The following is a 27,214-nucleotide window of genomic DNA, read 5'->3' on the forward strand; positions in this document are numbered from 1 at the left end:
GGCTTCACACATTGTACCCATGTCGGGAATCGAACCCGGGTCTTCGGCATGACGAGCGAACGCTTTAACCACTAGGCTACCCAACCGCCCCCATCCATCGTAGACTTTATATTACTAATTGGTATATACTGGTAGTTGGGTAATTCTAATAAAGAGATTCCAGGGCAATATAGGCCCTTGTACCAATTAAAACTGTTTGTACGATTAACCATGTTATTATTTGCAGCCACAGTGATAGCCTGGCGTACCCCGTTGCATGTTATCCCACCTGCATAGATCAATGCTCATGATGTCAATCACTGGATTGTTTGGTCCAGAGTTTATTGTTTCAATACTGCCGTTATGTGGCTGGAAGATTGCTGAGAGCAGTGTCAAACAACAAACGAAACAATACAAAAACTTGAGTGTAAGAAAGTCTGCTACATTGCACACACGATTGGTTGAAATTTCCAGTGTTGACTTAACCTTCTGTAGGTCTGTCTCTTGGGTCCCTCACACACACACCTGTTTCAGATGGCTGGTGATCAAGGACAACTTCGTGGCATACATCCGACCAGAAGATGGCGCTGTCAGTGACGTGATGTTGATGGACTCGGAGTTCAGTGTGCAGTGTGGGATGGCAACCACAGGGGCACCTCACGGCGTCCTCATCTCGAATCTCAACAGGTAGATATATGTAGATTCTTTAGATTAAAATCATGAATTTAATGCAGAAAACGTCTATGTGCTCCTGAGAATGGAGGTGAAATTAAAGTACAAATATCAGTGCTTTCCTTGGCTTGATGACCCGTGAAGATCCGGGGTAGAATAGGTCTTCAGCAACCCATGCTTGCCGTAAAAGGTTTACTATGCTTGTCGTAAAAGGCGACTAACAGGATCGGGTGGTCAGGCTCACTGACTTGGTTGATGCATGTCATCGATACCAATTGCATGGATCAATGCTCATGATATTAATCACTGGATTGTCTGGTCCAGGCTCGATTATTTACAGACCGCCGTCATATAGCTGGAATATTGCTGAGTGCAACCAACCAACCCTTGGCTTGATTAATTAGTACATAAACAAAATACAGGTTTACAGATGAAATATTATAAGTCAGAACAATGTGTAAGGAATATGCATGCCATGGAGGTACACATGCATTGTGCAGTCTCAGATCCAATGCACTCTGTATTCAGTCAGTGCGACGTTGTAAAGAAACTGGAATAGAAATAATAAACGCCAGAAATTATCCCTCAGTTGTTAGCAACATTGTGCATCAGGAAATGTTTTCGTTCTGATTTGAAGTCTGACATGGCACCAGAATGAGTTGTGCATGAACCTGTCTGTGTGTCCCCAGGAAGCTGCTGATCAAGTGCTGGACGTCCCGCAAGGCCCGCGAGTGGAAGGAGTGTCTGGAGGACCGAGCCCAGTCCACGGCCCGGGACTACACCCAGGTCAACCGCTTCAAGTCCTACGCTCCACACAGGGAGGACTCCTATGCCAGATGGTAAGACGACCTAGGATGTCCTTGACAGCTGCACTCTCAGATTGCAGATTAGACTCAGACGTTCGCTAAATGTATGGATTTGTTAAAAACCTGTAATTCAAGTGACCTTCAATTCTGCCGCTTTTACTTTAACTCCTTGACTTTAATGCATAAAAAAATTTGGCTGTTCCAACAAACTCAACAATCTTCTTGCACACTTGCTGCTGGGGAGTCACAGCACATATATGTATACTCAACAACGAAAGTTCCTGTGACAATATTTTAGTGTATTTTTCAAACAAGTAAAGTTTGGTTTTCAATATTGTAGTATGGAATCAAGTCACAAAAATACAACTGCTACAAAAAAGCATGCATTCCATGCCAAAATTGACTTTTATGCAAGCCCCATGCATTTCACTACCCAAGAATGGGTATAAAAACGTGCGTCAACGGGATTCCATATGCATTGTTTAGCATTGTGCTGACAACAACCACAACCATTGGTATGCTTGAAGCAGGATCGAGTCAACGTGATATTGCAAAACAATTAAACGTCCACAGAAACATCATTTGGTGTGTATGGCAACAGACAGATGCAGACAGAGACCATCCTCGGAGTGGCAGGCCACGAGTAACCAATAATCAACAAGACAACTGGATTCGAACAACATACCTACGAAATCGATTCCAGCCAGCAACAGTGACCGCAAGAAGCATCCCTGGCCTTCGATGAATATCTTCACAAACCGTACGTTGTCGCCTCAGATGTACAGGGATTGTCGCCAGAAGACCTGCCAGACGTCCCATTTTGGTAGGAAACCATCGCCAAGCACGTCTACAGCGGTGCAGACAGCGTCTACGCTGGACGGCCATGCAGTGGGGAACAGGTCTATTCACTGACGAGTCTCATTTTCACCTCAGCCACAGCGATGGACGGTTTCGAGTGTACCGACATCGAGGTGAACGTTACGTCAATCATTGTGTCATGGAAGAAGATCGGTTCGGGGGCGGCAGTGTTATGGTATGGGGTGGTATTACAGCAAGACAGAGGACCCGTTTGATAGTTATAGAGGGAAATCTCAATGGACAGCGCTACCGCAACGAGAGTATCGACCCTGTTGTTCTACCGTTTTTGCTTCGTCATGGCCCAGGCATTACCTTTCAACATGACAAAGCCCAGCCTCATATTGCTCGACTTATTCAGGATTCTCTTCAACAAAATAATGTAAATGTCATCCCCTGGCCAGCTCGCTCCCCAGATCTCTCACCAATCGATCACATGTGGGATGAGATGGATCGGCGCCTTCAACGTCAACCAACTTCGAAACATGCTCCAGCAGATATGGACAGATATCCCACAGGAGTTTGTGTGATGCCTGGTCCATTCCATGAGACGAAGATGTGTTGCTTGCATCGCAACCAGAGGTGGACACACCCGCTATTGCTTTGTAAATTGACATTTTGGCATGTTCATGTTTTTTTTATGAAATCACGCATTTTCTGAAGTCAGTTTGGCAAATTAAACCATTTGAAAACTTACAGGAGTCTTTTATCTGTTGCAACCCGAAATTGTTTCAGATTTGGTAAAAAACATAACTTTCCATTAAATCTTATTCATTGTCACAGGAACTTTTGTTGCTCAGTATATGTCCGAATCATTACATCTCCAGAGACTGTTATGGGCAATGTCGATATCCCCTTATGATACAGCTGCAGTATGTAGAAATGAGACCAAACACACTCCTCCACTGTGGCGGTCGGGTAGCCTAGTGGTTAAAGCATTCACTCGTCACGCCGAAGACGCGGGTTCGATTCCCGACATGGGTACATTGTGTGAAGCCCATTTCTGGTGTCCCCCGCTGTGATATTGCTGGAATATTGCTAAAAGCGGCGTAAAACCATACTCACTCACTCACTCACTCCTCCACTGTGGCTGTAGCTATGTCAGCAGATTGTAATTGATTGTTTCAGGTTTGTGGATGCCTCTTCCTACTTCGAAGCTGTTGCCGACGCCCTGGAGAAGGCCAAGGAGGAGATCTTCATAGCGGACTGGTGGTGAGTCTCCCTGACAGATTCAGTAGTCGACTGTCAACCTGATACAAAAACTAGATAAAGCCAAACTTTTACAAGTTATTTTTCAGTGGAGTATCAAGCAAATTTCATGTTACATAAATTTGTTCACGCTGACTAACTTGGGTGTGTCTCTGGGTGTGTTCCGTAGGTTGAGTCCAGAGATCTACATGAAGCGACCAATGGTAGATGGCGACAAATGGAGGCTGGACGTCATCCTGCAGAGGAAAGCAGTGAGTGGGCAGGGGGGAGTGTGAAGGGTAGTGTTGATGTGTATTGGGTAGTGTTGATGTGTATTGGGTAGTGTTGATGTGTGTGGGGTAGTGTTGATGTGTATTGGGTAGTGTTGATGTGTGTGGGGTAGTGTTGATGTGTGTGGCGCTGCAATTTGCTGTGCAGAGTTGCTTTCCTAGGGCATGTGAGAAACCTTTGATTGTGGGTTCAAATCCCTTTTCGCCCCGATTATGTTTCTATGTTTGTCAGCACCATACCTGTGTTCGTGGGTTTCACCAAAGTGGAAAACATCTGAGACCTGCATCACTTTGGGCTTTCCTCCCACATGAAGCTGACACACCGTGATATAACTGGAATACTGTTCAAAGCGGTGTTAAAGCCAACTCACTAACTCCCTAACTCACTATTGTTCTGCTATTTATGGCATCATGGTGGGTACGATGCAGGAGAAACTAACCCAGGTTGTTGTGTGCAGGAGATGGGGGTGAAGGTGTACATCCTGCTGTACAAGGCAGGAGAAACTAACCCAGGTTGTTGTGTGCAGGAGATGGGGGTGAAGGTGTACATCCTGCTGTACAAGGAGGTGGAGCTGGCCCTGCAGATCAACAGCCGCTACAGCAAACACATCCTCATGAACAGGAACACAGAGAACATCAGGGTACGTACGTCCACACACTTTCTGTCCATGTGTCCAGCTGGAACATAGACCATCCATCATGCAGTTATGAAACTCTGGGGTTGTTCATTTCTCAATGGGGGGCACGGGTGGCCCAGTCGTCTAAGGCGCCGCATTTCGCTGTGCAGAGTTGCGTCCCTTGGGCAAGCCAGAAACCTATGATTGTGGGGTTCAAATCCTGGTTCGCCCCGATTATGTTTCTAGGTTTGTCAGCACCATACCAGTGCTCGTGGGTTTCACCAAAGTGGTAAACGTCTGACACCTGCATCACTTCGGGCTTTCCTCCCACATTAAGCTGACACGCTGTGATATAACTGGAATACTGTTAAAAGCAGCGTTAAACCCAACTCACCCACTCACTCACTCATTTCTCAATGGCAATAGATGACTGAGAGGTTATGGAACAATAGTCCAATCACACCAGAATATTTATGATCTCAGAAGAATAGTACATGAAGACATGCCAATACGGATTATCAGCATCTCTAGTAAGTAGCTGATCATCTCATTCAAAGTACGTCTTCCTTGAAGAGACATCCGTTTTCGAAACACAGCATCCACAGCTCCTGATGGTTGTGATTGTGGTTATGTTAGATTTGGATATCATATTGAAAAGAAATCTTAATTGGTGTGAAGGTACAGCTACCCATCCTTGTAGTGCAACAGTGTCACACTAATACTTCAGAATATAGTTGAACCCACAAACCCCAAACCCACCACACCCCAAACCCCCATTGTGACCAGCAAGAACATTGGCTACCTTTTATAACTGAAACATGACTTACTTTGGATAGTAGAAGAAATTTCAAATCTGTCAGTCGTAAGCATTTGAGTAAGTATGGCATGGTCTCAGATGGACTCTGGTTACAAGACATTAAAATGTCATTATTACAAAAAGTTAATGACAAAGAGTTGAAATGGCAGACAATTTGATCACAGCATGACATGTTGGCAGGTTCTGCGGCATCCCGATCATGGCGCCAACGGGGTGTTGTTGTGGGCTCATCACGAGAAGCTTGTGGTCATCGACCAATCAGTGGCCTTCCTGGGAGGGATAGATCTGTGCTATGGTCGATGGGATGATGAGAAACACAGGTAGGTGGAGGCGAAGGATGTATTTGTTGCATGTAAAAAAAATTAAGAAGTCCTGAAACAGTTTTTGGAATGAGTTATATTTATTGATGTCCAGCTTTAAATTCATGAGTTTATATATATCTTGGTCTCTATTACCTACGTATAATTTTGCAATGTAGAATAGGTCACCGACATCCTATGCTGGTTGTAAGAGACCTGATGGATTGAGTGGTCATGCTCAGTGACTTGGTTGATAATGTGTCCTTGTAACCCAACTGTGTGGACTGTTGATCATACAAGAATGATCTGGTCCAGACTTGATTACTTAAATCCCACCGTCATCTAGCTGGACTATTGCTGAGTGCAGTGTTAAAGAAACGTCTTTCATTTTTTTTTTTTTAAAAGTCCTTGAGCACAAATGTTTAGCCATTTTGCATGTTGAGCGGCCATTTCCTAAACAGACTCATGGGTGTGGGGCGATGTTGGGCAGTGTTGATGTGTGTGGGGTAGTGTTGATGTGTCTGGGGCAGTCTGTAGGACTGACTGAAGGAATCATGTCACAGCGATGTATGTCTATTTCACACTGGACTTCCACCATGGTCTAGTTATAGTGCGTCCACCCGGAGAGGGAAATGTCCGGGGTTTTAATCCCCGGACGCGTCATACCAAAAGACATTAAAAGGGGGTACTTGCTGTTACCCAATCTGGTGCTGGGCGTTAAGGGGCTAAACAAGGACATGTCGACTCCGAGTCAGTATATCGTGTCTGAGTGGGGTATTCATGTTAAAAACTGCATCATGGTATCTCAGTGGACTAGCATTATAAAATCGGCATCAGGTAGTACTAGTACAAGCAGCCACACACACAGATGCGACGTTAAACCCCATTTCACCTCACCTCACCTGTTTCAGACTGAAGGACCTTGGTTCTGTAGATCTGATGCAGACTTGTTCAGAAGTGAATGTCTCCAGTATTAGCATCCGTCCAGAGGAATCAGCAGTCACAGATACCACAGAGGTGAATATCTACATCAGTGTTGGAGCCTTTGAGAAAAGAGTTTGATGACATTGTTTTTGTTGGTGATATTGTTTTTATTATCTCCCTGGTTTGAAAAAAGGGGGGATATAGCTATCAGCATGTCCTTCTGTATAGAAGCTGTATAGAAGGGTGTGTGCATTATACACACCATAATGAGTTTGGATGGGGTTTTTTTCCCCCAATGCAAAGACATTACCTTGAGTACGTAACACTGGAAATACCATGTCAACAAATCTGTACTGGAGTACACAATGTAATCTTGTAATTACACTGTCTGCTTATAGAAAGTGTTCAATGTATATCCGGACTTATGTTTGTAACTTATTTCATCAATTTTATTCAAAATTCCTTTTAATATTGTTTTCATTAAATTCGGCAAAATCATGTGTGAAGCGGTTGGTAGATTGCACAACTCACCGTTATTAACAGCAACCACAGTCAGATTACTGGAGTTTCTGAAAAAGTTTCTTATCTTTTTATTCTTATTCTTTTTGCTGGAATTTGCTGAAGGGGTATGGTGGAATTTTTTATGCACAAAATTGGAAAAAGAAATTCCGCTAGGGGGTTGCTCATTATACTTGGGTGCGCATTATACTCAAGAAAATAGGTTAGTCATCTTATACACTGACACTGACAATGTTCTTGACATAGCTTGCAACACAGTAGAAACTACTTGTACACCTCAGAAGAAAAGAACTGAGAGATAAATATTATTGAATTATTGAGTTTTAGGATTTAGGTCTGTCCTTTGCTCTTGCTCAAGAATACATACAGTCTGATGTTTGTTTTCTAACATCAGCATGACACACTCATGAAATAGTTAGTGAGTTGGGTTTTATGCCGCAGTGTATTCAAGTTATATCACTGTGTGTCAGTTTAGTGTGGGAGGAAAGTCCAAAGCCTGAGGTATGTGATGTTTACCACTTTCGTGATGGCAGTCGGGTAGCCTAGTAGTGAAAGCGTTCGTTCGTCACGCCGAAGACCCGGGTTCGATTCCTGACGTGGGTACAATGTATGAAGCCCATTTCTGGTGTCCCCTGCCGTAATATTGCTGTAATATTGCCGAAAGTGGCGTAAAACCATACTCACTCACCCACGAGCAGGGTGAACAGGGATTTGAACCTACGATCTTAGGTTGCTGGCGTGCTAAAGGGATGCAACTCTGTAAAGCAATCTGCAGCACCTTAGATGACTGGGCCATCCGTACCGCCTCCCCACTCAAGTAATTCTCTGCATTTGTAAATTTAAAAGGCTTGTTAGGTTTTGAAGTTTTGAATGTTTGTTTTAGTTAAATGATGATCTGGGCTCCACTGACAAGCTGACTGTACCAACTTCACTGCCGCTGACCCAAGTGTCTCCAGCAGATGTCAGCATCCATGTTATCCCCGCTTCACCTGACGAACGCCCAGAGGACACTATTGAAGATCATGTGACACAATCACAGTCAACTAGCAACTCAACAAACCAATCAGAAACGGTGACACAAAATTCACAATCAACAGTTAACTCGGAAGTCAATGAATCAGAATTGACTAAAAACGTCATAAACCAATCAGAGTGTACGAGGACTAGTCAGTCACTTGACCAATCAGATGATGTAGCACGTACAGAAGACAATGATGTTGTTGATGGTGCTGTTATTTCTCAGAATCCTGTTTTAGAAGCTCAGACAAATGATAAGAATTCTGCTGAGAGTGGTGTTCACTTGTGGAAGGAAAAGGCAAACCAGAAAGACCTTAAACTCATCATTCCAAAGAAAGGCCGTGTTGGATCTGGCGCCAAAAGCAAATTAAAAAAATCTGTCGCCATGGATACAGGTGATGTTATAGTGCCTGAAACTGTTCAACATGTTACTGTAAGTCACAGACACAGTGCCAGCAGTGACACCTCAAGCAGATCGCATAATTCGGAGACTGAATTGATTGGTGGCGAACAAAGAACTCCGCAAGGTAAAGTAATCGGGAAGACTGGCACCGATGTCCCCGATATGTTCAGTGCAGCAGTCAGGTTGAAAGCAGTCAAGAAGCTGATGGGATCAGAGCAGAATAACAACAAGGGCAGTTCACAGGGCGGGGCAGGGGCACCTGGCAGCCCCACCAGCAACCCCAGTGCACGGAGAAGATGGAAGATGGTGTTTAATGTTCAAAAGTTTGAATCAGTTGTCCGAAAAAATCAAGTCCCGGAAAGAATACCCAGAGAGCTGTTGATGGGTGAAGCAAAGAAAAAGCGGAAAAATTTTGTGAGTACTTTATGCGATCTTATTTCATTATGTATTGAGAGACATTAAATATACAGTTGTTTCAGAAGAGAAAAATGTACCATGAAAAATCATGTGTAGAGTAATTGTTATTGTTTTTTGTGCTTATATATATATATACAACATTTCTCTTCCAGCTTATGGGCAAGTTTCGTGAAAGGACAGGAAGGTAAGTGGTTACGTTTATCATCCAAAACTCACTCCCACATGAGATATTGCTTGGGTGATATCAAGCGATATCTACACTGTAGATATCGCTGCAATGCTTTGGAGACCATTGTGACATCGTTATTACCATGACGTCACAATCAAATGACATCACTAATGGCTCTACTACTGAAGCTGTTAGCAGTACTTTTTACACTTAAGACACTGCTTATTACTGTCTACAAACTGGAAAAATTTGAAGAATGATGTTGGATGATAAATATAATCTCACCCTCGTTGATATATTTGATATCAAAAGACATGAGGTGGAGATTTTCTATTGTTACGTGTAACATGTTGTAACATGATACATGAAACGTTAATAAACATGTCTGAAAGGTCATTCTTCTTTCATACAAACTACAAGCTACTAAGAAAGCTGCTTTCTTGAGCTTTGCGGCACTAGTTTGAAACTGGCGACTTCCATTCCAGATTTTGCTTTCAAAAGTATTTTGAAACAGTCAACATTAGTTTTTAGTTAATCTTTAGAGGTTGCATGATTAGAAACCATATTCCGCTAACAATGTAACAACAATATGAATATTTAATTTTTCAAGATTTGTTTGTAACGTGTTTGTATTGTTATCTATCGTGTAGTTGTCCGATTTTCAATCACAGATGTTCATACGACCTAATTTCGTTTATCTGACATATTTGTTAATCCAACATAATCATATGCAACCAACCTTTTTGGATTAACAGGACTTGACTGTAATTTAGTGCTGTTTGGTAGCATGTAAATATTAGGCTTCTACAACCCTGATGTGAATGACCTGACAGAACTGTGTGTGTGTATGACAGACTATGTGGTTACCCCTAACACCCTCTTGACCATCATGCAGCCATATTGGACTGCAGCACTCATCTCCACATGTAATGTGGCTGTTTGCAAAGATTTGAAAATACCAGCTTCGACCTTCTGGATGCTGAGTCAAACACAACTCACTCACTTCTGACCTGTAACACATCATGACCCTCCTCACTCCAGCTTCGACCTTCTGGATACTGAGTCAAACACAACTCACACACTTCTGACCTGTAACACATTATGACCCTCTTCACTCCAGCTTCGACCTTCTGGATGCTGAGTAAAACACAACTCACTCACTTCTGACCTGTAACACATCATGACCCTCCTCACTCCAGCTTCGACCTTCTGGATGCTGAGTCAAACACAACTCACTCACTTCTGACCTGTAACACATCATGACCCTCCTCACTCCAGCTTCGACCTTCTGGATGCTGATTCAAACACAACTCACTCACTTCTGACCTGTAACACATCATGACCCTCCTCACTCCAGCTTCGACCTTCTGGATGCTGAGTCAAACACAACTCACTCACTTCTGACCTGTAACACATCATGACCTTCCTCACTCCAGCTTCGACCTTCTGGATGCTGATTCAAACACAACTCACTCACTTCTGACCTGTAACGCATCATGACCCTCCTCACTCCAGCTTCGACCTTCTGGATGCTGAGTCAAACACAACTCACTCACTTCTGACCTGTAACACATGACACTCCTCACTCCAGCTTCGACCTTCGCCTGGATCTGCCGCCTGACATTCAGCGCACAAAGAGCGAGCAGGACATAGCGGAAAAGGGGCTGCAGGGCTCCTCCAGACTGTGGATCGGGAAGGACTACGTCAACTTCATCCATAAAGATTTTGTTGAACTTCATTCCCCATATGCAGGTGAGAAAGTTGAATGTAGGCATGAGGCAGGTTAGTGTATGAGCATCCATGCTGGAATAGATCACCCGTGCTGATGGCTGCTAGATGACAGTACCTTTGTTCTGGGACTTCAACATTAGTTTATATTTCAACCACCTGTGAACATTTAGTTAATTGTTATGACCTGCTACTTAGAGTGAGTGAGTGAGTTGGGTTTAACGCCACTTTTAACAGTATTCTAGATATATTGTGGCATGTCAGCTTAATGTGGGAGGAAAGCCGAAGTGATGCAGGTCTCAGATGTTTACCACTTCGGTGAAACATATGAGCACTGGTATGGTGCTGATAAACCTAGAAACATAATCGGGATGAACTGGGATTCGAACCCACAATCACAGATTTCTGGCATACCCGAGGGATGCAACTCTGCACAGCGAATTGCGGCGCCCTAGACGACTGAGCCACCCGTGCCCCCTGCAACACTTGTGCACTTGGTGTAGCACGAGCATGGTTAGTGGTCAGCAGTTCCTGTCTTTCTTGTAGATCACATTCTTTATATTTCTAGACTTCATCGACCGCAACGTCACCCCTCGCATGCCATGGCACGACATTGGCGCTGTTGTATACGGCAAGGGCGCCCGGGATGTAGCAAGACATTTTATTGCCAGGTGGAATTTTACAAAGGTATTAAGTACAGTGGTGTTAAATATCAATTTTGTGTAGCAATGTGATAAAGGTGATTCTTGAACATGATGACTGGGTGTCATTTCCTTCATTGATATCAACTCTGAGCCAACCAGTCCTTGTTTTGTCCCCTTAATGCTGAGCACCAGGCAGGGTAACAACAAGTACCTAAAGACGTTAAAAGATGGTACTTGTTGTTACCCTGTCTGGAGCTCGGCATTAAGGGGCTAAAATAAGGACTGGTCGGCTCGGAGTCAGCAACTGTGTCTGAGTGGGGTATTCATGTTAAACTGCGGCATGGTATCTCAGTAGGCTAGCACTATAAATCGGCATCAGTCCGGACTAGTACAAGCAGCTACACAAACACACACACGTACATGCACGTTGCTATCTAAGTGCAATAATCTTGGACGCGACGTTAAACCCAATTTCACCTCACCTCACCCATTGTATAAACAATAAATTGCTGTTTCAGCTGGCTAAATGTAAGAAGAATAACAACTTCCCTCTGCTCCTGCCAAAAAACAACGTCAAGTGTCAGATTCCACAGTCAATCAAGAACATCACCTTTAATGTCAAAACACAGGTGAGTCACAAGAACATCACTTTTAATGTCAAAACACAGGTAAGTCACAAGGACATCACCTTTTATGTCAAAACACAGGTGAGTCACAAGAACATCACCTTTAATTTCAAAACACAGGTGAGTCACAAGAACATCACCTTTAATTTCAAAACACAGGTGAGTCACAAGAACATCACCTTTAATTTCAAAACACGGGTGAGTCACAAGAACATCACCTTTAATGTCAAAACACAGGTGAGTCCAAGAACATCACCTTTAATGTCAAAACACAGGTGAGTCACAAGAACATCACCTTTAATGTCAAAACACAGGTGAGTCACAAGAAAATCACCTTTAATGTCAAAACACAGGTGAGTCACAAGAACATCACCTTTAATGTCAAAACACAGGTGAGTCACAAGAACATCACCTTTAATGTCAAAACACAGGTGAGTCATAAGAACATCACCTTTAATGTCAAAACACAGGCGAGTCAATGAGAAATTAGAATCGAGAATGATGTTTAGTCCAGTCACACCATTGAGAAATTGGCCTCCAACTTGCTACACGTTCAGGTAGCCAGGCAGCCAGGCAGCCTGTCAGTCCAGAGGTTCCAGTTTGTAATGCTGGTTGTGACTTTTTGCAGATACTGCGCAGCACGTCGGGGTGGTCAGCTGGGATCGAAGCCATCGAGAACTCCATCCAGGAGGCCTACATCCACTGCATAGAGAACTCCAAACACTACATCTACATCGAGGTATTTCCCAGTATAGTGCAAACCTTAGTCCAAAAAGACATCTGTATAGAAGGGCTGCGTTGCAAGCACACATATACATAAAGGAATTGGTAGCTGCATGCGGCCATGGGGTCATCCCACTCAGTAGTAGGCACAGGACCAGTCTAATAATGTCAAACTATTTCATCTTCTTATGGCTAAAACGTAATACTGTATTCGACGTAATAAGCGCCCCGCTCTAATAAGCACCCACAGCGATATTTGCTTATATATTGGCTAGTGAACAATTCCAATTCCTTCCAATTGATCAATGTACACAAGACTTATTTATTTGTGTATAATACGCACTTGTGTGTTATATGCACCCTTACCTATTGACAATTAAATTCTGGAAAAATATATCTGTCGTCACAGTGTCGTGTATAATACACACAGACTTTTCTTTTGTATCATTTCAGGCTGTCAGCATAAACCCATGAAATTTACGATCTTTAAACTCTGAATTTTTTTCACCAAAATTTTTATTCCTAATTTTGAGAGCGCCCTGGTCGCTTGTTGTGTCGGATACGGTAATCATGGTTCTCAGGCAACACTTGCGTCATCATAAAGTCCACCGCATGTTTCGTTTTTATTTCCAATTTCCATAAAAAATTATCAGTTATCTCAAATGCTACACACTGGCTTACAATATATAATTCATATCAAGAGTGTATCCAGGATGTTTATGATGAGGGGTGGGTGGTGAGGCATATTTTTTAGTAGTGTCATGATTTTGACTTTCGTGTTGGCCAGTGTGTCCACTGTCAGTTCTCTTTCCAGCCTTTACTGTGGTGCTGGGCCCCGTTCCTGAAAGCGATCTTAGCGCTACGATGATCGTAAACCTATGTTAGAGTATGGGACTTACGATCACCTTAGTGCTAAGATCGCTTTGTGGAACGGGGCCTTGTTCAACTACAGTCACACTCCACACATAGAAAACATGTTTGGTATTTCACTGTTAAAACATGTCAACAAGATTTAAGCTTTGTCTACATTTTCTCCCTCTATATTTTTCCAGAATCAGTTCTTCATAACACAAGTCGACAACTCCTCGTTGGTGTCCAATGACATTGGAAACGCCCTGTACAAACGGATCCTCCGCGCCCATCGGTAATAGACTGCTTTGTCTTGTAGCAGTGATTTAACTAGGATTCTAAAATTTGTGGCAGGAAATTTTAGGAAAACATAGTTACTTGGCTCAAAATTTGGATTTTTGAAAAGTTCCTTTCTTTAGTTCAAAGGTATTTTAACATTGCATCAAAGCAGCAATGCAAAACTAAGCATTTCAACATGTTCCTGTTATTGGTCAGTGAAGTGCAAGTCACATGAAAAGAACCATCTCAGTAGTTATAACTATGTAACATGTACTGACATGTGCTGTAGACTTGATACTGGCCTCTTTGTACAGAAGCTATTGTTCAGGAATGTTTACAGGAATGTTTACAGGTGACAGCACCAAATGGTCCACTGTGTCGACGATCACCTCGGAAGGTGTTTACTAGCACTACACGAGGCGGTCGGGTAGTGTAGTGAATAAAGCGTGTGCTCCTCATGCCGAAGACCCGGGTTCGATTTCCGACATGGGTACAATGTGTGAAGCCCATTTCTGGTGTCCCCCGCCGTGATATTGCTGGAATATTGCTAAAAGCGGCGTAAAACAATACTCACTCACTCACTCACTCACTCATTATACAATGCGACGACATGGCTGTTTTATGCCAAAAAAATACATTCTCAAATGCTGAATCAGTAGCAGTAAAAGGCTTGGTAGAGGAAGCTTGAAGTTACGGGTTTATTATCAGGTCCTTTCATGGAGTTCTCCCGGTAGGGTTAGAACCTTGAAGAAACATTTTATGGTAAATACAACATCTACATATTATGTTGTTCTTGTCGTCAGGGCGGGTGAGAAGTTCCGCGTGTATGTCATGATGCCCCTCCTGCCAGCCTTTGAGGGGGAGTTTGGGACACCAGGGGGCACTGCACTTCAGGCTGTCACTCACTGGAACTACTCGTCCATATGCAGGGGAGGCAACTCTCTCATAGAGAAACTCAGCAAAGAAGGTAGGAAAGTTGTCTGGCTGTACTAATATCTGGTATTATCAGAATTTGTTTCTTAAGTAGTTTTTATTCAACAATTAAATAGTCATCAGACACATTTGATCATGTCATTGATGTTACTCCTGGTCAGATTAGTGAAGTTGGATTTCTTCTTTTGTCTTCATATCAGTATGTGAGATACAAGGTGTTGTTTGTTTGTTTGTTGTTTAACGCCACACTAAGCAATATTCCAGCTATGTGACAGCGGTCTGTAAATAATCGAGTCTGAACCAGACAGTCCAGTGATTGATATCATGAGCATCGATCCTGCATTTGGGATACGATGACATGCATCAACCAAGGCAGCAAGCCTGACCACTCGATCCTGTTAGTCGCCTCTTACTATATTCATGGGTCACTGAAGTTCTATTCAAACCCCATTCTTCCTGGGTCACAAGGGGGTAACATGACATTCAAAATTATTGCACTCATATCGTGTGTGTGTGTGGCTGCTTGTGTTAATGCTGGGAATATAGTGCCCACTGAGATACCATGCCACAGTTTAACATGGATACCTCACCCTAGGGTTGGGACAAGTCCACGTTTACTTCCCGGGTACCCACCCCCTTATTACCTGACCCTACCCGGGTACTCACTGTAGGCCTCAAGGTATAGGTACAAAATGTCTGATTGGGAATCTTTTTACCATAGCCCTGGCAAAACGTATTTAGATTCACGTATTTAACAATCTATTCATGCATACACTGAAGTTGACTTAAGTTATATCTTTATTCAACATGAAACGTCAGAAAGGATGGGTGCATAATTTTTGTCATTTAACAGTATATCACGTGACTAACCACGGGTCCAGATAGTCCTGTGGGTACCCGGGTCCTACTCAGTACCCACCCGACCCGTGTACCTGAGTTACCCGTCTGAGCCTTACCGCACTCAGACACAGTATACTAACTCCAAGCCGATGACTCCTTGCTTCATCTCCTCAATTAGGGCCACATGTGTAATATAGAATGTTCAGCTGGCGTTCCTGTTGTAGTGCCAGACCCTATGCAGTACATCATCTTCAACGGGCTGAGGACTCACGACGAACTGAACGGTAAAACTGTAAGTATGCATGTTCTGACTGTGGTAACATCCAACGATTTGCAGCTGTCTGGTACTTCAAGTTACTGGTGGAAGTCTTGCAATGTGGTCATGTATACTGTTTAGATTCACCTTTGTGGTGATTCCTGTTCTGTCTTATAATGAGGGTGCTGTCCAGCTTTTGATCTGCATCCAGTGATATGCAGCTGTCTGGTACTTCAAGTTACTGGTGGAAGTTTTGCAGCTGTTTAGATTCACCTTTGTGTCAGGAGAGAAGGAAGGGCTGGTGATTCCTGTTCTGTCTTATAATGAGGGTGCTGTCCAGCCTTTGATCTGCATCCAATGATATGCAGCTGTCTGGTATTTCAAGTTACTGGTGGAAGTCTTGCAGCTGTTTGGATTCACCGTTGTGTCAGGAGAGAAGAGTGGGTGATTCCTGTTCTGTCTTATAATGAGGGTGCTGTCCAGCTTTTGGCACGCTGGATGCCGAGCCCTGTAAAGTGGTATTCCTGATGCCAGAGTTCTGTACACTGGGTGCAGTGATTGTCTGGTATGCGGATTCCAATAGTTCAAAACAGAGAGGATTTGGACCCTCTATAATTCATACAGTTGTCTTTGAACAAATGCTGAGCTCTCTTGCACAGAACAATCACAGACCTATAACTATCGTAACTCATACTTTGTCGACCTGTGACGAATATTGAAGAGTGCGGCGTTAAGGCCAGGCGTTTTATATTTTTCGGATTACGGACCCGCCAACTCTAATTTTTGAGAAAATGGTAAAAGATATATCTGATTTCCATATATATTTTTTCCCCACCGATAGCCGCGTAATCAGTTATTTTATTTGTTATCATCACCTTTTAATAAAAAAACATGAATTTACCATTGTAAACTAGTAAAGAGATACATAATCGATCTTTGTTGATCCCGAAGCCGAACATGAATAGCCTCCCTTGACACTTGTTCAGGTTGTAAGTGGTAGAATTTTTATTGTTACAAGGGGCTTTATCGTCACAAATAGCACTCTTTTGAACACAGAATATGTTCATAAAGTATGCCAGAGGCATTTTGCATTAAATACAAATGCATCTGGCTTTTTCTCTCTTTTTTTTACCCTCCTCCGTAATCCTAAAAATAAAAAAAGCCTGGCCTAAACAACAAACCAACATACTCTTTGTCATTGACAATAGCCTAGTGCTATAGCTGCTTCATGAAGCGTGGGCCGGCCTTCTTGTGGATTCCAAAGTTTACACTCCTTGCTATCAACATACTTATGGATCTTTTGGAAGTATTTACACTATCTGTGGACATGTTGTTTGTTTGTTGTTTAATGCCGCACTCAGCAATATTCAAGCTATATGATGGCAGTCTGTAAATAATCTAGTCTGGACCAGACAATCTGGTGACTGATATCATGAACATCAATCCACACAATTGGGATAAGATGACTTGCATCAACCAAGTCAGCGAGCCTGACTACCAGATCCTGTTAGTAACCTCTTACGACAAGCATAGTCAGCTCTTACAACAAGCATGGGTTGCTGAAAACCTATTCTATGTCAACACATAGTTCTCGCGATCACCTTTGCGGGAGCCTCGACGGTGAATGGTCAAATTGTTCCATAGGAAAACAAATATCTGGCAATATCGATCAGCTGCTACGCTTAGGGTTGTTATTATTTTTAAATATATTCAGTAAAAGCTGCAACTGAAATAACAAGATATTGGAATATATTATTCCTGATAAGAAAATAGTTTCAGATACAATTTTTGCCGATCCTTGCAGTAAAATCCTGTAAAGTTATATCATTTGGTGTGTCTTGACCGAATCACCAGTAGATTCCAAGAAAACATGTGTACAGCTGTTCTTAATCTTAATCCCTGGATGTAAAAAATGCCTAGCAGAACAAGAAATATTTAAACGGTAAATCAACATGTCTGGTGATTTTTTATCTCAAATTTCAAATTTGTACTGACAAAGCTTCTTATCACTCATTCGTTTACCAGAATTCGCTGAAGGGGTAGCTCTACATTGTAATTTTTTTCTGCTCATAATATTCACACAAATTTTTTTTTAAATACTGAGTCCGCTAGAGGGGCGTGCGCAATATACTTGGGTACACACTATACTCAAGAAAATATGGTACACGTATGTGTATATTGTTCCCCCTTCTTTCAGATCACTGAGCTCGTGTACGTGCACAGCAAGCTGATGATTGTTGATGACGACACAGTCATCATCGGCTCAGCCAACATCAACGACCGAAGCATGCTGGGAAAGAGGGACAGTGAGATGGCAATGATGGTGGAGGACCTTCCCAAAAACAAGTTTGAGATCTCATTCGGGGACAGGAAGCACATGGCCGGCAAGTTTGCCTCATCCCTAAGAAGAACCCTGTTCAAGTAAGTTACAACTTCTTTATTCAAATCTTTGAAGGTGTCTGTCGAAAACATTGTTATTCATGGAGGAAGTTTCTTCACTACATTATTTTGTAAAAAATATGTTACTCAAATTTAGATAGGGATGATCAGAATTGTCGTTCTATTTAAACATTCACTTGACACATTATGAGAATCAGCTTTGTGTTTCATGGAAAGATAAAAATATCCCTATCAAAAGTTGAGTATTATTTTAGTGTTGGGCTTGTAGTGTTCGGATTACACATGGCCATATCGTGAGCTATGGCGCCTGTTTGCGTCATGTTTAGCCTTCCATGTATTCCAGATGTGTCCAGAGATTTGAAAAATATATTCATATTGTATATGTTTCCCAGTTATGTATTGGAGAAAACACGCTTACGAGATTTTGGTAGACAGAGCATGCCCTGGGGAGAGGGAAAAACCAAGGGGGCGAAGGGAAAACCGAGGGAAAGTGTTTTTCCATACTTAAAAACCAAAAAAAGAAACTTAAAACAACATTTATCAACATTTTTATGTTTCGAACATACTTTCCATGAACCTTAGGAAACTTGCGTAATATATCTGTTGCCTCTTGAAAAGGACATTCTGAAAAACAGTGTGGCTTATCAACACCTCTGTAGCCTCGTGGTACACTCACTGGGCTACAGATATGAAGGTTGCGAGTTCGATCCTCGGGAATATAAAGAAAACATTTGTCATTTGATTCTTCATTTCATTACATGTTACAATCTGAACAGAAGTTATATTAATAAAATACCCAGGACATTATATAAAATCCCTGGGATATTATAACACATTATATAGCAAATATGACTTGAATATCCTTTAAAATCACTGGGATATTATATAAAATCCCAGGGACATTACAACGTCCCAGTTTATGAGATTTAACCCGACTGGAAAGTAAAACCTCACAATAGGTTTTAGGTTTTAATGCCTATAGAAAGAAGTCTCTTACTTAATAGCGATCCCAATGAATAGGTTTATAAGATAGCAACAGCCGTTTGCTCTAGCTTCTATGTACTGCTGGTTTAGTGGGGGCAGCATGGGTGTCTAAGGCTATGTAAATCACTGTGCAGGGTTGCGTCCCTTGGGCATGCCAGTATCCTGTGATAGTGGGTTTGAATCCCCCAGCACTGATTATGTTTCTAGGTTTGTCAGCACTATTTTCATGCTTTCTGGTTTCACCAGAAGTAGTAAAGATCAGAGTCCTGTGATTGTTGAAACATCTTCTTAGGGCAGAAAGAGCTGCTGAATCGTACCTGTTGATTAAGACCTTAAAAAGATGAATAGCATGTGGCTTCAAGGTTACCTGCTCCATTGTGTGTTACTTGACAGCAATCTCATTAAAATCAGACCTCAGTTCTCCCTACCGCTAAACAAAGATCTGAGGACATCCCATTACGGGTCATGTCAGAGCGACCATTCATCCGACCAATCAGAGCATCGCTTACCAGATTATGAAAGTGACAGTCGGAATGTGATTTCTGATCATGCAGCCTCGAAAACTTTAACTCCAAACGATAGTTACGGGTTTAACGACTGTATCCATACAATCTAGACCATCTATTAGCCATTCCAGAATGTTCTTTTGTTCACGTTTCAAATTTGTAATCGAGAATTTGTCAAAATATATTTCGAAGTGTAGTCGCCAATTTGAAATTAGTGCCGTAAAGCACGAGAAAGCTGCCTTCTGATTGGTCATTCCATTGGTCGGTCAAAGGTCGCGCAAGGTCGGTCTGACGTGACCCGTAATGGGAAGTCCTCAGATCTTTGTTTAGCGGTAGCGAGAACTAAGATCTGATTTTAATGAGATTGACTTGACAGCAACGTACGTTCACTGCCAAAAAAATCGTGAAAAAACATTTAGAGAAATATGTAGTTTAAGAAGAGATTTTTCCAATGTGTACCACTTGATGACTTAACTAACAATCAGTCAAGTGTTACCACATAGTGTCTTTATTCTTATCACGATATGCTGCACATGATTTCCATACTTCACAAGCTAATCCTGCACGAGACAAATGGTGCATCTTGTGTCATGGATCTATCACATAACATGTGATGCGTTCATGAGCATCCGTTCACACAACATAACAGTATATTTGTTTGTGCATCAAACCAATCTAATATCTCTTGAATATGAGTAATTCTTCATATATTTCTATATGGTATTTGTGTCTTTTGTCGGTGAGTATATCCGCTCATGTCTTCAGTTGCCTAGTTCAGACTGAATCATATATAGACACTTACTCCCTGCACCGGGATCCATCTCTTGTGTAAGTGAGTGTCCCAGTGTAGTGTCTCCTGTACCATGTCCGGCACTGTTTATTCCATGGCAAGTAGGGAAATACAAGCTATTATTACTGATACTCCTTATCCAACATACCAGCGTGGAACCATACCAGTAACTAGAAGCACTTTGTATCTCACAGTGAGCACCTGGGCCTGGGAGACATGGGTTATGAGGTGGACGACATCGTGTCCGACTCGTTCTACAAGGGAGAGTGGATCAAGAGAGCCAGCATCAACACTGCAGTGTATGAGAAGGTGGGTTCACTGTTAACAGATGTGTGACAGGGTGTTCTTACTGTTGATGGACGTGTGACAAGGTGTGTTCACTGTTGACGGATGTGTGACAGGGTGGGTTCACTGTTGACGGATGTGTGACAGGATGTTCTTATTGTTGACAGATGTGTGACAGGGTGGGTTCACTGTTGACGGATGTGTGACAGGGTGTTCTTATTGTTGACAGATGTGTGACAGGGTGGGTTCACTGTTGACGGATGTGTGACAGGGTGTTCTTATTGTTGATGGATGTGTGACAGGGTGGGTTCACTGTTGACAGATGTATGACAAGGTGTTCTTACTGTTGATGGATGTGTGACAGGGTGTGTTCACTGTTGATTGATGTGTGACAGGGTGTGTTCACTGTTGACGGATGTGTGTCAGGGATGGTTCACTGTTGACGGATGTGTGACAGGGTGGGTTCACTGTTGACGGATGTGTGACAGGGTGGGTTCACTGTTGACGGATGTGTGACAAGGTGTTCTTACTGTTGAGCAAATGCCTGTTGCCACTTCTCAAAATGTGTAAGATAAACTCCAAGGTGTACATGATTAAACGCCAGCACCCACCTTCTGTTTCAGGTGTTCAACTGCATTCCCTGTGACGATGTTCACAGTTTCACAGACCTCAAGAAGTTCCAGTCTGAGAAGACTCTTGTAGAAACCAACCAATCAGAAGCTGAGAAATTGCTACAGAAGGTCAAAGGCCACGTGGTTCTCATGCCACTGAACTTTCTGAAAAATGAAAACCTTGCGCCAAAAGTGGGAACAAAGGAAGCCATTTTGCCTTCTTACCTGTGGACATGATGTAGGAGACAGTGGGATAAATGATGAAGCAAATATAGTGGTCATTGCCATTTAATTTGTGACATAAGCTGCTCCAGACTGAAGGTGTGCTGGGTGGGTCAGTGGGGACAGTGTCAGCTCAGCCAGGTTTGTTTTCCACATGGTTGTGGAAGCTGGTTGTCCTGCCCCTCAGCTGCATAGGATCTCACAGTTTATCCAGAATGAAGACACTTGAAAATGTCAAGAGGTGGTCACCCACCTGGGTAGATCCGACAGTCTGGGTTTGGGCCCGATATGGATACAAGTTGTGGATCCTACTGAAGACAACAATACATAGCGTTCTGGTATTTGCTGGCAAAAACCATGTCCTGTTAATGTTGATAGCTTGTCATTAGCCACAGCTTGATAATGGAGGTGGTTGCAAACTAATATTAGCTCTAGTTAGCATAATAGTTCTGTGAAGATAATTTTAGTTTAGATGACTTAATGAAATGTTTATAGTCATACTCCTCCACATACTGGTCAGGGATTTTATTGGTGAGACTTCTTCACCGGGTTTTTATAATTCAAGCTGGATTTTATGTAAAAGACTTTTATTTTATTTTTAGCGTTCTATTCATCAGAGGGATCTTATTTTGTTTCCTTTTTAATTTTTTTGCTATGAGTTTCAGTATATATTGATCATGTGAGAATAGCTTTGCTCACTTCCGCCACATGGCCTTTAAGGGACGTGAGGGACTAGTGCCAAAGTAGAAATGACTTGTATATCCATTCTTGTCCGAGCATGTCTTATTGTGTCTAACATGCTCATCAGCTACTTATAATCAGCTTGTTCCTATACAAACCTCACTCTGTGGATTGTAGCAGTTGGGGAAACATTCTATACATTATTGCATGCCATATCTTGTGTGATCGTAGTTCTGACACTTTTGGTGGAAATGGACCTCTCTGGTTGATTGAATTCATTATCATCCAGCTGGTGTTTCCATGCAGCATGTTATTGCATGCTGTTCGTGCATTCTACAAACAGGATTAGACAGTCTAGACATAATCTGGGGCAAGACTCCAGTTCCATGTAGTTTACTACTCAGATAAGACAGACTTTAAGTGCAGTCTACAACTGGGGTTAGACAGTCTAGACATAATCTGGGGCAAGACTCCGGTCTCTTGTAGTTTACTACTCAGATAAGACAGACTTTAAGTGCAGTCTACAACCGGGGTTAGACAGTCTAGACATAATCTTCATCAAGACTCTGGTTTAGTGTAGTTTTCTACTCAGATAAGACAGACCTTATATTAAGTGCAATCTGCAACAAGGCTCAGACCAATTTTAAGTGTACTCTACAAGACCAGGACAAAGTATAAGACTAGACTGCAACTTAGCTAAGACAGACTTTAAGTACCTTCTACAGTGTGACCATGTTTCCATACAGTATTGATTCCGTGACAACGGAAGCCAGATTGTTTCAGTGGAATACACAAAAAAGCAGATACTGTAATATTATTTCTCTGAAATGTTGCTCAAACTTGTTAAATGATGAAATCACTGCATGAATGATAAAATCAGTATTGATTGTTCAACACAACTGACAGTATCGATTTATGTTGTGTTTGTTCTGTATGGATAATGTTAGTATATATCTCTTTTTTAAATATCTATTTTTCTGATACTTCGTACTCAGTCTTCCATGTTGTTGACATCTGTCTGTTCTGTTTGTCCACTCAAAGAAGAATATTTACATCTATATGCGTCTTTGGTCCACTCTACCTACAGAAGCTACATTATTGGGGCCTATTTTTTTTCTTGAATACTTTTTTGGTGTGTTCGTGAGGATGCTGATTAATCTTATGGATATGATGAGTGTTGAAACTTTTCATGTTTTAGAGAAAGTAATTTTTAACCAATCAAATTTTAGTCATTGCTTTTACAAAAACAAGGTGCCATCATTATTGTTGTTGGTGTGGATTCATGGTTAATTGTAAGTCAATGGCCTGAAGGAACAGAATTTTGTAAGATACAATTATGTTTCAATTTGTGTTGTTAATCAAGTGGAATTTCTTTTTATCTTTCATTCATTTTTTATATTTTAGGGCAAGCTTTTCCATAAAACATGACACAATTGGTGTGGATGTATATGTTTTTAGAAGAATAGTGTGATGTCATGTTTATAGCATGTGCTTTTGTAGAGCTAACTTAGGGGGCAGTTGTTAAATTGGGTACATAGGGAACAAGTGCATGGACATCGCTGTCCTGAGCAGCTGTTGAGGATGTTGTCATACCTTCATCCAGTGAAGGGGGGCACGGGTGGCCCAGTCATCTAAGGCGCCGCGATTCGCTGTGCAGAGTTGCGTCCCTTGGGCACGCCAGAAACCTATGATTGTAGGTTCGAATCCCGGCTGCCCCAATTATGTTTCTAAGTTTGTCAGCACAATACCCGTGCTCGTGGGTTTCACGGAAGTGGTAAACATCTGAGACCTGCATCACTTCGGGCTTTCCTCCCACATTAAGCTGACACGCCGTGATATAACTGGAATACTGTTAAAAGTGGTGTTAAACCAAACTCACTCACTCACTCACTCATCCAGTGAAAGTGGCTCACCAACCCAATCTTCCATTAGTGGAATACTATTGTACAAAATTTGACATTTTGAAATTGTCTGTTTTGATCTCTGTTGAGTCTGTTGTAGCTCTGTGTGTCACAACATCCTTATGACATCCTTACCTTGTCAGCTTGCTGACGGGGTTAACCACTTTGGTCATGTGGACAAGGCGTCCGACCTCCGATCAGAAGGTCCATGGTTTGAATCCCATCACAGGACTCGGAAATTTTATGGCCGCTACATTGGCGCCCAACATGGGGCTGAGGACGTTCATATTATATTTGAGCAAAATAAGTCTCAGTACCCAACTATGCGGCCCGGGACAGGCCTTCTGGTGACGGGGAAGTATGTAGCAGGGCGTGGAGTCATCCCACAGATGACATCCTTACCTTGTCAGCTTGCTGACGGGGTTAACCTCTTTGGTCATGTGGACAAGGCGTCTGACCTCTAATCAGAAGGTCCGTGGTTCAAATCCCATCACAGGACTCAGAAATTTTATGGCCGCTACATATGGAATGGAAACCTACTGTTGTTAAGATTGTTGCATATTTAACTAGGCTAGAATGTTATATAGAATCTGTAAGCTAAGGTAGGTTCCTCAAACACAACATGTCTATCCTGAAGTGTACATTGATACACAGATGAGATTGCTGAAATGCTAGATGGTATATGTGTTTCATCCTGAAGTGAACAATGATACAGGGATGAGATTGCTGAAACACCAGATGGTATATGTTTTTATCCTGAGGTGTCCATACACTGATAAGATTGCTGAAACGCCAGATGGTTTATTGTAATTCTGTCGTGTCCAGTGGTGCACGGATGACACTGCTGAAACGCCAGATGATGCTTGTTTATGCTTAAGTGTCCATACACTGATGGCTTGTTAAAATTGTGTCTTTAGATCTGTTCCACATATGCGGAGGCTGTCTCTTTTATGGCATTTTATGCATCATTTTTATACAACAGATCACTTCTTCAGTCTCTCTCACTCAGTGTCAAAGCAAGCTCTTTATTGACCAGTTTAATGAGGCTAAAGAAAATAGTCTTGGTTCTCAGGCACCGCCCACATCATCATAAAGTTTGCCGCACGTTTCATTTTTATTTCCATTTTTAAAAACAAATTTAAAAATCCCCAAATACTCCAAGTCCAAAGGTAGTCAAATACTGTATTACAGTATTTTACTCATCAAGGAATACATTTATGTAGGGAGGCCCTTTCCCAGGTTGATTGTACACAACTGTTTATTGATTAAACAACTGTTTATTGGTTACATACTAGTTCAAACAACAACAAAAAAACACCGCCCGCCCGCTCTATATTTTCAAAAAAACATTGCCTGAGAACCAATTAAGTTATGTTATTTTTGTCTGTGTGACATCATAAGGCTGTCATAAGGGTAGGTGCTGCACAGATCAGACATAGATGTTGGCTGCACAGATCAGACATAGATGTTGGCTGTACAGATCAGACATAGATGTTGGCTGTACAGATCAAACATACATGTTGGCTGCACAGATCAGACATAGATGTTGGCTGCACAGATCAGACATAGATGTTGGCTGTACAGATCAGACATAGATGTTGGCTGTACAGATCAGACATAGATGTTGGCTGTACAGATCAAACATAGATGTTGGCTGTACAGATCAAACATACATATTGGCTGCACAGATCAAACATACATGTTGGCAGCACAGATCAGACATACATGTTGGCTGCACAGATCAGACATACATGTTGGCTGTACAGATCCAGTAGAACACCACCTGCTGTTTCAGTGAAAAGCTTTCAGACATTGTCTTGTGAGGCTCCATTTGCAGGCTAATTCATACTTCATACTTCATACTTCATTGTAACACATATGGGTCATAAGTCATACATTCCTTTTTATTTCCTTTTTTTATATTCTTCTTTCTTTTCATTTATCAAAAGTTTAGGAACATTTAATTGAGATGTGAAATTATTGTTTCCATATTGTCATGAACACAAATGTTTCTAGAATGTTTTGAGAGAAATAGCAGCATTAGTATGATACATACTACTCAAAAGAAGATAAGGAACTCCCAATTTGGTCATGTTACAATAGTTAATCTGTTATGCCAATAATATGGAAGAATCAGATTAATTATAGTAATATGGAAGAATCAGATTAATTATAGTAATATGGAAGAATCAGATTAATTATAGTAATATGGAAGAATCAGATTAATTATAGTAATATGGAAGAATCAGATTAATTATAGTAATATGGAAGAATCAGATTAATTATAGTAATGTGGAAGAATCAGATTAATTATAGTAATATGGAAGAATCAGATTAATTATAGTAATATGGAAGAATCAGATTAATTATAGTAATGTGGAAGAATCAGATTAATTATAGTAATATGGAAGAATCAGATTAATTATAGTAATATGGAAGAATCAGATTAATTATAGTAATATGGAAGAATCAGATTAATTATAGTAATGTGGAAGAATCAGATTAATTATAGTAATATGGAAGAATCAGATAAATTATAGTAATATGGAAGAATCAGATTAAATATAGTAATATGGAAGAATCAGATTAATTATAGTAATATGGAAGAATCAGATTAATTATAGTAATATGGAAGAATCAGATTAATTATAGTAATATGGAAGAATCAGATTAATTATAGTAATATGAAAGAATCAGATTAATTATAGTAATATGAAAGAATCAGATTAATTATAGTAATATGGAAGAATCAGATTAATTATAGTAATATGGAAGAATCAGATTAATTATAGCAATATGGAAGAATCAGATTAATTATAGTAATATGAAAGAATCAGGGATTCCTAACTTTTTTTGAGCAGTATATGTCACATGGTATTTTGAGCTGTTGTCATGGTCAGCATGAAGATTTGTCGTACTGTTTAGTTCCACTCTATGTCGTGTTTGTGTAAACCTTGTGAATAGCTACATTCTAAATCAATTCA

General features: G+C 41.5%; 1 protein-coding gene across 3 annotated transcripts in view; it reads left to right on the top strand.

Moving 5' to 3' along the window:
- Positions 1-26,492, top strand: part of LOC139473691 (phospholipase D1-like) — an 83,926-nt gene extending 57,434 nt beyond the window's left edge. For all 3 annotated transcript variants that reach the window (XM_071256396.1, XM_071256397.1, XM_071256398.1), the window contains 19 exons: positions 514-666; positions 1,341-1,490; positions 3,441-3,524; positions 3,691-3,772; positions 4,318-4,431; positions 5,405-5,544; positions 6,435-6,540; positions 7,850-8,800; positions 8,956-8,987; positions 10,564-10,724; positions 11,269-11,387; positions 11,863-11,973; positions 12,599-12,709; positions 13,746-13,837; positions 14,625-14,788; positions 15,819-15,886; positions 18,048-18,271; positions 20,725-20,839; positions 21,439-26,492. In XM_071256396.1, coding sequence (XP_071112497.1) covers positions 514-666; positions 1,341-1,490; positions 3,441-3,524; positions 3,691-3,772; positions 4,318-4,431; positions 5,405-5,544; positions 6,435-6,540; positions 7,850-8,800; positions 8,956-8,987; positions 10,564-10,724; positions 11,269-11,387; positions 11,863-11,973; positions 12,599-12,709; positions 13,746-13,837; positions 14,625-14,788; positions 15,819-15,886; positions 18,048-18,271; positions 20,725-20,839; positions 21,439-21,663 — 3,202 coding nt within the window. In that variant the 3' untranslated portion in view covers positions 21,664-26,492. The remainder of the gene's footprint in view (positions 1-513; positions 667-1,340; positions 1,491-3,440; positions 3,525-3,690; positions 3,773-4,317; positions 4,432-5,404; positions 5,545-6,434; positions 6,541-7,849; positions 8,801-8,955; positions 8,988-10,563; positions 10,725-11,268; positions 11,388-11,862; positions 11,974-12,598; positions 12,710-13,745; positions 13,838-14,624; positions 14,789-15,818; positions 15,887-18,047; positions 18,272-20,724; positions 20,840-21,438) is intronic.
- Positions 26,493-27,214: the final 722 nt, after the last annotated feature.

Source organism: Haliotis cracherodii, unplaced genomic scaffold (genome assembly GCF_022045235.1).
Source record: "Haliotis cracherodii isolate W230 unplaced genomic scaffold, xgHalCrac1.p SCAF_3, whole genome shotgun sequence".
Lineage (NCBI taxonomy): Eukaryota > Metazoa > Mollusca > Gastropoda > Lepetellida > Haliotidae > Haliotis > Haliotis cracherodii.